The sequence below is a fragment of the Gorilla gorilla genome, chromosome 2 (genome assembly GCF_029281585.2).
Source record: "Gorilla gorilla gorilla isolate KB3781 chromosome 2, NHGRI_mGorGor1-v2.1_pri, whole genome shotgun sequence".
NCBI lineage: Eukaryota > Metazoa > Chordata > Mammalia > Primates > Hominidae > Gorilla > Gorilla gorilla.
The window spans coordinates 160353055-160363842 of record NC_086017.1 but is presented as its reverse complement, the minus strand read 5'-3'; the positions used below and the strand labels follow the sequence as shown (position 1 = coordinate 160363842).

Here is a 10788-nt window from a genome sequence, read left to right as displayed (position 1 = left end):
GTATCTTACTTGAGGTCATTTGGTAGCATCAGATTTTTCCCTAGCACTCCTTATTCTCCTTCTCTGCTTTATTTTTCTCCATAGCATTCACCACTAATATTGTGTATTTCATTTTTCATTTTTATATTTTCAGTTTCCCCAAGTAGAATGTAAGTTGCATGATGGTAGGTGTTTTGTTCTCTGCTGTATTCCCAGTGAGTAGAACAGAACTTGGCATACACTGCTGTATTCCCAGTGAGTAGAACAGAACTTGGCTCATTCAATAATATTTCCTAAACGAAGGAATTGTTCAAATATCGCATGCTTTCTTCTATACCAATCTATTTCAACAAGTGGCCTTCAGCAAATACACAATGTTTTGAGGTATTTGAGAGAAAAAAAAAATTATACTAACACGAAGTGTCATCTGTTACCAGGATTTTCTTCAGCTAAAAAAAAGAAAGCCATTTCATACTTTTAGACATATACTTCCTGACTAAAAACAGGGTTTTAAGAAAAAGTCTTCCACCTTAAAATTCATATCCACTTCAAAGACAGAAATTTCAATCTAATGATAAACTAGGGTACTTTCTATTTACTAAGACTAATCTTTGCCTCTGAAGACAGGTTTAGTTATGGTTTGTTTATTTGATTATTAAAACAAAGTTATTAGCCCCTGTTAGGCTCTGCTAGTTATTTGCATATAGCAATACAGAATGATCTGGTAAAGTTTTTATGCAGATGTGGTCCAAGCTCATAAAATAGATAAATTCTTCCAAATTAAATTCTTATTTTTGTTTACTTAAATTTGGCATGCTAGATATCATGTTTCATATCATAAAGCTGCAATTAATCATTTGTTAGACTTTTAGAAATAGTCATGCACCACATAATAATGTTTGAGTCAATGACAAACTGCATATGTGATGGTGGTCCCATAAGATTATAATAACATATTTTTACTGTACCTTTTCTATGTTTACATATGTATAGATACACAAATATCATTGTGTTACAATTGTCTATAGCATTCAGCATAGTTATATACTGTACAGGTTTGTAGCCTAGGAGCAATAGGTATACCATATAGCCTAGCTAGATGTATAGTAGGCTGTATCATCTAAGTTTGTGTAAGTACACTCTATGATAGTCACACAATGACAAAATAGCCTAACAATGCATTTCTCAGAACGTATCCCTGTCATTAAGAACGACTGTAGTAAAAAGCTACATGTTTTGATTCATTTTACATAATTCTTATCCTGATTTACTAAAAGTGCACTGTTTGCAGGACACTGTGCTGTGACATATTGTCAGAGGAACAAAGGGAGCATTTAGACACGTTCTCTGCCCTCCTGGAATTTACACGATGAATGGAAAAAGGCGCAGAGTTATGCACACCCTAATGCCTCCAACAATAACTGTTGACTTTTTATTTTCAGTCAGAGAAGCCTGGCAACCAAGAACTGTTTTTTCGTGGTTTACGAGAACTTAACTGAATTGGAAAATATTTGCTTTAATGAAACAATTTACTCTTGTGCAACACTAAATTGTGTCAATCAAGCAAATAAGGAAGAAAGTCTTATTTATAAAATTGCCTGCTCCTGATTTTACTTCATTTCTTCTCAGGCTCCAAGAAGGGGAAAAAAATGAAGATTTTGATACTTGGTATTTTTCTGTTTTTATATAGTACCCCAGCCTGGGCGAAAGAAAAGCATTATTACATTGGAATTATTGAAACGACTTGGGATTATGCCTCTGACCATGGGGAAAAGAAACTTATTTCTGTTGACACGTAAGTCACTATTTTTATTGTTTATAGACCAAAACTTTAAATTATTTTTAAAGAATAGAGCCAATAAGATGAAATATTTTTAAAATTTCTTATATACAGAAACTGCAAAATGTGGGCTTGAAACCCAGGACACTTGAATCAATCTCCTTTATATTCCTGTATATTTTTTATTTGGTGGACTACCCTGCTTCTTTCCTGTTGTTCCTGGGGATCTGTGTTCACATCTTACTACCTCCCATGGTCATTACTGCATCTCCGATTAGGATTCTGTCTTTTTATCTGTTTATGCAGAAGTTCTTTAATTTAAACAATTACTGTATACAATATTATGTTTATTACACCATTTAATGGTTATTCATGATAGGCATAAAATTTTTTTTATATCTTTCAAAACATCACTTATAGAAATAAAATACAGTTTTAGCAAATAAGATCCTGCCTGATATTTATTGAGAGACTCCAGACAGTTAAGTAGGTTAATCTTTCACAGCTTCAGGGTCCTAATTTGTAAAATGAGGATAATAAGTGTAGCTCATAGGGTTATTTAAAGAGCGGGTGCATGTAAAGCTCTTAGTACAATGCTTGGCACATATGTGCATAAAAAAATGTCAGGCACTTATTAGGATGGTCCTCAAAAAGCTCCATGTAACTTAAATGTCTTCATTTTTCAGCTGGAAAATCCCCTTATTGAAAGCAATATTCACTACACAGTAAAACAAAAAGTTTAGTTCTCCTTGAAGTTTTTTGTACAGAAGTTTATCTATACTGAGGTCTTCACTTTTAATGATGTTAATTAAACATTAACCACCAAATGGGAACTTGGAATTCAAAATCAATATTCACATTAAAATGTATTTCAGTGGTAATAAAACACAAACAAGCCCAATGACCATCAGCTGCCAAGATTATATCTTTAAAAAATAGCTAAATAAGGATGCCAAAGTTTGTAATTATTGAATCTTATTGATGAGTATATACTATTTTCTTTAACGTTATGTAAAGTTGAAATTTTTCACCATAAAAATAAATACATAACTGATGCTAATATCCAATTATTATATTATGAATTTAATAATATACAGTAAGGAAAGTTTCTGACCTGAAGATAAGTGGTTGTAAATAAAACTAATACATCTTGTAATTATTTCTTTTTTTAACCTGGTTTTAAGGTGGTATTATCTTCTAAGGAATATGACATATTTTTACAGCTTCACCAGAAACATTATTTTGCATGGATTCAGTATTTTCTTGATTAAATATAATATAAATTATATGTGGTTTTTATTTCCAAGGAAAAAGTCAGACACATTAAAAAAATAAAAATACTATCCTTCTCCATGCCCCCACTCACCACCACTCTGCCATTGTTCATGATCAAAAATCAAATCAGCTTTATCAGGCATAAACTAAGTGCAAGACATTGCCCTGACTATGTTTCAAAAAAAAAAAATATTTAATTCTAAAAATCAAGGAGTAGAAGAGTGAAGGAGTTTGTTTAGAATTTGGTGAATGGGGGCGGAGGAAATTCCTTTGTTTTTAATTACTCCTGTGGCCTGTCTGTGCCAGGGAAGCTACCCAATGAGTATAAGCTTGTTTACCCCATTGTGACTATATTAGTCTCTTCTTATGCTGCTAATAGAGACATACTCAAGACTGAGTAATTTATAAAGAAAAAGAGGTTTAATGGACTCACAGTTCCACATGACTGGGGAGGCCTCACAATCATGGTGGAAGGCAAAGGAGGAGCAAAGGCATGTCTTACATTGCAAACTTTCCCATACCTTCCTGTCTTCTGTGCCCTCCAAGTCTCTAGGAAGTTCCAAACTTTCCCACATCTTGCTATCTTCTTCTGAGCCCTCCAAACTATTCCAGCCTCTGCCTGCTACCCAATTCCAAAGTCACTTTCACATTTTTGGGTACCTTTACAGTAGTGCCCCACTCCAGGTACCAATTTACTGTATTGGTCTGTTCTTACACTGCTAATAAAGACATACTCAAGACTGGGTAATTTATAAAGAAAAAGAGGTTTAATGGACTCACAGTTCCACATGGCTGGGAAGGCCTCACAATCATGGCAGAAGGCAAAGGAGGAGCAAAGGCACGTCTTACGTGGCAGCAGCCAAGAAAGAGCTTGTGCAGGGGAACTCTCATTTATAAAACCATCAGATCTCATGAGACTTATTCACTACCATGAGAACAATATGGGGGAAACCACATCCATGATTCAGTTATCTCCACCTGGCCCCCTCCCTTGACATGTGGGGATTATTACAATTCAAGGTGAGATTTGGGGGGGGACACAGCCAAACCATATCAGTTACTTAAAAAGTATACTTAATAGTGATACTTAAGGCTCCTTAAAAGGAAAAATGGAGCATCTTCTAGTTGCAAAGTCCACCTCTCTTTTTGTTATTGTCCTGTGACTTTAACATCTCCTTTGGCTTCAACAATATGCTACAGTTTTGCAAACTCTAGGTGGGACTGCTTTCTCTGTGATTTTTTTTCCCCGTATATCTTACCAGTGAATTTTGAATACAGCTTCAGCAATTTTGCCAATACTATGCTAAACTTTTTGCATAGATGTGTGCAGATAGCAACCTTTTGGTCCCTTCTTTGTCCCAGATTTGCAGCATGTTTAGCCCAGTCAGTGAAGGAGGATGGAGTATCACAAGACATGGTTGGCACTCCTTATTGTATGATGACTAAAAAGGAGTGGAAATAAATGGGCTGAAGAATAAGATGATGGTTGGCACTCCTTATTGTATGATGACTAAAAAGGAGTGGAAATACATGGGCTGAAGAATAAGATGTGAAAGAGTGTAATATGAATTTTAGGTAAAGAATCGAGTTTAAGCTGAATGTTGATCTTGAAAGTCTGGGATGATGAACAGGAAAATATGCATTGGGAGTACTAGTATATGCAAGTACTAGTGCTTGGTCACTAGTACCTAGAATATAGGAGACACTAAATAAATATTTCTGAATAAGTTTAAATGAGTAAATAAAAGATACATAGGAAGATAGGAAAAATCATAGACTGTATTGTAAAAACTTTTCCTTGCTCCTCATGTGGAGAGATTCATGCTATAGAACAAATCAGGCAACAGAATAAAATAGAAAAGTCACCTTAGGGGATTATATGCAGGGTTAGTGCAACTGAAAACACTGGCAGATATTAAAAGAGAAAAATGTATAGGTTTTGGGGGGGACTAAAAAAATAAAGTTTACTTCTCTGATATTAATGCCAATAATATTTACTTCTAAAAGAGTGAAGTGGAAAATAATTTCCTTATACTCAGTACTGCCATTTACTTGGGTCAGTGCCTTATCTGTCACTTCAACACATCAGTAAGTAGTTAAAGACTTTATAGGAGATAATTCCTTATCCTAAGCTATATATATTCAAATTAAAATAAATGACATACATATAAAAACAATTAGTAAACACAATAGTGTGTTCTGGGTCCATAGTAGGCATTAGTTAATTATTTACTGAATTAATTAACTACATAATAGCAAAAATTATAGTAATTCTCTTATCTTCAGATTACTTTTTTTTCTGATGACCTCTAGGAAGCTGGAAATAAGTGAAAATTTTTTTAAGCATACGAACGGCCATCACAAAACTCTTTTATACTTGACTTCATAGGCTCTCACTCAGGCTTGGCGACTTTCTTAACATACAGTTCTTACAAACATTATTACCGGGTTTTTCATTCCATTAGAGGTTTCCAAAACAAATGGTACAGTGAAGATGTCACTATAAGCAGGCCTAATGACCAAGAAGAAATAACAGCTCAAATCCTGACCAAAAAACTAGACAACAAAGAACATTCCACCCTACAGTAATCATAATTGCTATAATTATGATCTTGAGTGATCAGGATATAATAAATATTCAATAAGTGTTCATTTCACTATTATTATCAAAAAAGTTACTTTTTTTCTATTATATCCCCTGTTTAGGAAAACAGGGAAGCAAATAAAGTATTTTTAAAGAAAAAGCTTGCACTAACGGCATTCATTTTACCCCTATTAAAGGATAAACTTGGGCATATTGAAAGTTTAACAAGTTTATTCAAGCATTCAGCCACAGCAATTGGGTGCCCTAAGACCACAAGCAGTTCTGTCAATGCTCCTCTGGGCAGGGAGGAAACTTTCATAACGTATTCTCAGACTAAGAAATAGATATTAGACTGGTTAAAGTGGAGACTCCCTAGTTAGATGTTAGTTGGCGGCTTCTGATTGGTAAAGCCTCTAGTTACAGATTAGAAGTTTCATTTTACTGTTTACTACATTGAATTGGGTTTTGGTTTGCTTAGGTAGGAACCCAAGGCGCTGATGTTTTCTCAGCCTAGTGGCCTCCCAAGTTATACAGCATCCCTTCAAAAATGATTTTTAAATTTTTAAATGATTCTTAAATAGGTACAATTACTAGCTAAAATTTTCTGGAAAATTTACTTTAAATGACTCATTCTCCAAGGTTGTCAAATAAAAAATAGCAAGCGATAGGGCTGGGCGTGGTGGCTCACACCTGTAATCCCAGCACTTTGGGAGGCCAAGGCAGGTGGATCACAAGGTCAGGAGTTTGAGACCAGCCTGGCCAACATGGTGAAATCCCGTCTCTACTAAAAATACAAAAATTAGCTAGGTGTGGTGGCGTGTGCCTGTAGTCCCAGCTACTCAGGAGGCCAAGGCAGGAGAGTTGCTTGAACCCAGGAGGTGGAGGTTGCAGTGAGCCGAGATCACGCCGTTACATTATAGCCTGGGCGACAGAGCAAGATTCCATCTCAAAAAAAAAAAAAAAAAAAAAAAGCAAGCAATAGCTAGTGCAGTACACTTCCAAACACTTCACACAAGACAGCTTGTATGGAAGAGCTAATTAAGTGACTAACATTTCACACTGACCAAATTCCATTTATTATCAAGTTCCTATTTCTCCTGAGAACACAGACAAAAGAAAATTCACTAGGTACTGCATTCATGCTGCGCCAGTGGAGGAAGGCTGGTTAGAACCGGCAAATCACTTGAATTTGTGTTATATATACCTAGGTTGAGTCTCTGCCATATTCTTGCAGCAGTTAATTTTTGACTGTTTTCCTTATGATTCTTGTTTATGGTAGGCAGCATTTCCAAAGTGGCTCCCAGAAGAAATCCTATCCTAAATCTCCAGAACCTGTGAACAGGATGAGACATCACTCTCATGATTTATGTTTTTAGTCAGTAAGATTATCTGAAGAGTCCACACACTGAAGCTGACTTGAAGATGAAAGGGGCCACCTAGGAGGGCATACAGGTGACCTTAAGAAACTGGGAGAGGCTCTCGGCCCATAGCCAGCAAGCAAACAAGGATTTTAATTCTATGACCCCATTGAACTGAATTCTGGCAATAACCCAAATGAGCTAGGCAGATTTCTCCACAGAGCCTCAGATAAGTACTCAGCTCAGCAGCCCCTTGATTTCAGCTTGGTGATGCCTGAGGCAGTGAACCCAGCCACACCATGCCAGACTTCTGACCCATAGAATAGTGAGATTATAAATGGGTGTTGTTTTAACCTACTTTGTGATAATTTGTTATGCAGCAATAAAAAACATATGTCTCAATTAATGAAGTCAAAAATCCAGAAACTTTTCACCTATAATACCCAAGTTTTGGGAACCACGTCTAAGCATAAACCAAGATCACTTGAGTGAATTCTAAATTTATGGGAGGGAATAGCATTATTAATATCTTACCAAAGCAATACTAAAAAATAGTTATGCTACTATTAAAAACTCATGTCTGGGTCTAAGACTACCAGAAATTATAGGAGCGGGCTTTTCTTTTTTTAAATAAGGGGCTAAAAAGAGAGAATGTGATTGATTACTTGAAGGGAGATATGTCTATAGTAATGAGTAGAAAGGAACATACTACAGTTGTCAACAGGAAGAACTACAATTAAATGTGAATTATTTGGTTGAAAGAACAGCTATAATAGATTCTTGTGGCTGAATATATCTAACTGGCAAACTTCCGGCAAGCTTCCAGTAACTGACCCTTTGTCCTCAAGCTGTGCTGTCGAAATTAAATAGAGAGCCCCTAATGACCTTTTAATGTTTATTTGGAGACAAAGCATAAACAAATAGACTTCTCCCAAAGTGTCACACAGTGTAAAATATTTTCCAGTTTGGTTAAGACAGTTTTTTTCACAATAAAAGGCAAGATGCAAAAAGCAGTTTGCATATTGCAATGTGTATAAAAGGAATTTCTAATGTTAAAACGCCTAGATATGTTATACCTTCAGATCAATAATTTTAAAAGCAATTTTAACCCCCCCAAAAAACTTTGCCTAGAAAAATTAGTTACAAAGCCTAGGCAATATAGGTGTTGGTCTTGGCCTTAGGTATTTGTTTATGGCAATGCTCTTCCTATTTTAGGAAATGATTAATACAGGAGCATTTCAATGCAATAAAATCATTTTGACAAAGCCTGCTATAGTTTATCAAAATAGGACATGATGTATGCCAAAGTGTATTTACATTCAGAAAATATAAATAAACATTTTATTTAAATGAAGCCTTAAGAATTTGAGGGGTAACTTTTAACTTTGGCCTATGTAAGATGTGTACCAATAGGACATGGTAAAGCATGGAGTAAAGTCTCCAAATATTATCAAATCAATCTCTCAGAAATAAAAGTGTGTTCAGACTCTTAAGAAAATTTACCCTGGGGCTTAGACAAGTCTCTGTGAGATTGATTGGTCCAGGGTTCTGGTGGGACCAGAGTGGAATTGTACCTTTGTACTGTAGACTTTGCAGCTGCAGTTGTGTACCTAACTGAAATTGCACCCTTGTTGACCTCCTCTCAGTCATATGGACTGAATGACTCTCTGCTTTTAAACTCAGTGGTCTTTGATGCAACAATTTTGCTGTTGTTAAGGCATATATTTATTAAGACTCTTTCTGTGCATTCCTTGCTATGGGTTTAGGGACAGAGTTCACCCCAGTGTCTTGCCCTTTTCCCATGCCTACCTGTGTCCATGAAGTCTCTCCCAATCTTTTCCTATTTTGCTTTAACAAATTGGGAAATGGCAACAAACAATTAGAAAGTGAAAACAAACAGAAAAAATGAGGGTATACTCACAGTTTTGCTGCTCCACACAGGCTGCAAATAATGACACTTTATTTTTCTAACTTCTAGCTTAGCCCTCCCACCAGGACAGGGGATGGACAGGGAAACATCATCTCAGTCATTTTTTTAGTGAATAATTTTATCTTCTTTGGGAATTCGGGTTTATACAATTCAGGAAAATTGGCATTCCCAGTGTATTGGTATATGGTAGTGACTAGGAGGAAACGCTCATCATAGAAACTCCTTGATCAATCCAGAGAATGGCGACTCTTATTTTCAACACCTGCTCACTCTGCCCAAACTCAGCCACCAGGACCATTGCCAAGTGGCCGTGGTACCCGGCCCCAGCACTCAGGCTTAATCTATATAGCCACCACCGCAGAGGTCCTGCCACTTCCAGGTATGACCTGGAAACCGAGTTTTCTACCTTTCTGTCTCATGGTATCAGGAATCCCACTGCTTCTGGGATTGGGCAGCTCTCTTAATCTTCAACCTTAGAGCCTCTTCAACACAGGTTACCCAGGGTCCCAGAGCGGCCTATCTCATCAAAACACACCAGTGTGTTGGTTAATAATGCAGATGCCTGGGCCCTGCCCCAGACCCACAGAATCAGAATCAATGGAGTTGTGTCCCAGGAGTTTGCATTTCACTAAGTTCATCAGTAGATTCCTGTGCATATTCAGACTTAAGAAACATCAGGCCTTAGACTTTTGAAAAACCACATCTTTAAATTCTGTAGCAGTGAAAGTCCAGAGTTCTCACACAAGCTCTGCTCTTGTCTTAAAGAAGGGAAAGAAAAATATATCTCACTTTTACCAATGAGCTTACAACTGAGGAAACAAGACAAAACTTATTCCTCAGTCAGGTTACTCGGCCCCACAAATGTTGAGTAGAAATTGGTAAAGTATCAAAGATCACTAAGATGAAAGAAGGCAACACACACACACACACACACACACACACACACACACCCATGATGATGAGCAGTTTTTATTCAAATGGAAGAGCCTTGGTTGTGGAGGGGCTTGCCAAAGGCCAGAATCTAAGTGGGTCCTGCCAAATGGCAACATGATGTTGCCCATGAATAGATCCTACTGGGCTATATACAGCCTTCAGTTAAGGTTGATAACACAAGAAATTAATTCAAACCAAATTTACTTTCTTTCCATCTTTTCTTTTCCAGATTACTATTTACCTCACTGATATTTTAAAGAAAGTTTTAAGCAACTATTAATGGACACTCACTAGAATACAAACATTCAATGTTAAGTATCTGTACTAGTGAGGGATTAAAAAACACAGGGATTATTTAAATTCAAAAGTAATTTAAAAACCACACACATTGCATGCATCAACAACTCTAGCTTTGATTTAGTGCTGTTAAAAGAAATTAAAAAGAATTAATTTAGCTTTATTAATCTTACTTTAAGGAAAAAATATATAAATATACACACACATACTTTGAAGTCTCAAATATCCAGATTGATTAATTATAAACTCAAATTTTTCCAGTAGCTAAGAGAGGTAGAAGTGAAAAAATGTCTTAATTAACTGCTTTATTTTAATATTTCAACTTAATTTTGTATTCTATTCCACTACATAATATGCCTGTGTTTTAATATAAAAATCATGGAGAAAATACTTCAGTAAGATGCACTACATTTCTATGATGCCTTCGCAGATGGTCCTCCGACATATACCTGATATGGAAAGCCTCACATCATTAAAATAACAGGGCTAACCACCAGCCCTCCACTTCAGTTTTGGAGGCATCCCTACAACAGGCAAACATTCAATGTGATGTGCTCATTAATTTCTCTAATTATAATGTTATTAAATTATACTGATAATGTCATCCCTAGAAATGATGGCTTCTGATAGAGTTGTCTTGTTTCTCTTTGCA

At 36.1% G+C, this 10788-nt stretch overlaps 1 protein-coding gene across 2 annotated transcripts in view; it reads left to right on the top strand.

The window, feature by feature from the left end:
• Positions 1-1341: 1341 nt before the first annotated feature.
• The window catches only part of CP (ceruloplasmin), a 66604-nt gene continuing 57157 nt past the window's right edge, over positions 1342-10788 (top strand). The window contains exon 1 of one of the 2 annotated variants that reach the window (XM_063704291.1): positions 1342-1774. In XM_063704291.1, the coding sequence (XP_063560361.1) occupies positions 1629-1774 (146 nt within the window). In that variant the 5' untranslated portion in view covers positions 1342-1628. The remainder of the gene's footprint in view (positions 1775-10788) is intronic. The other variant, XM_019023902.4, reaches the window with a different exon arrangement.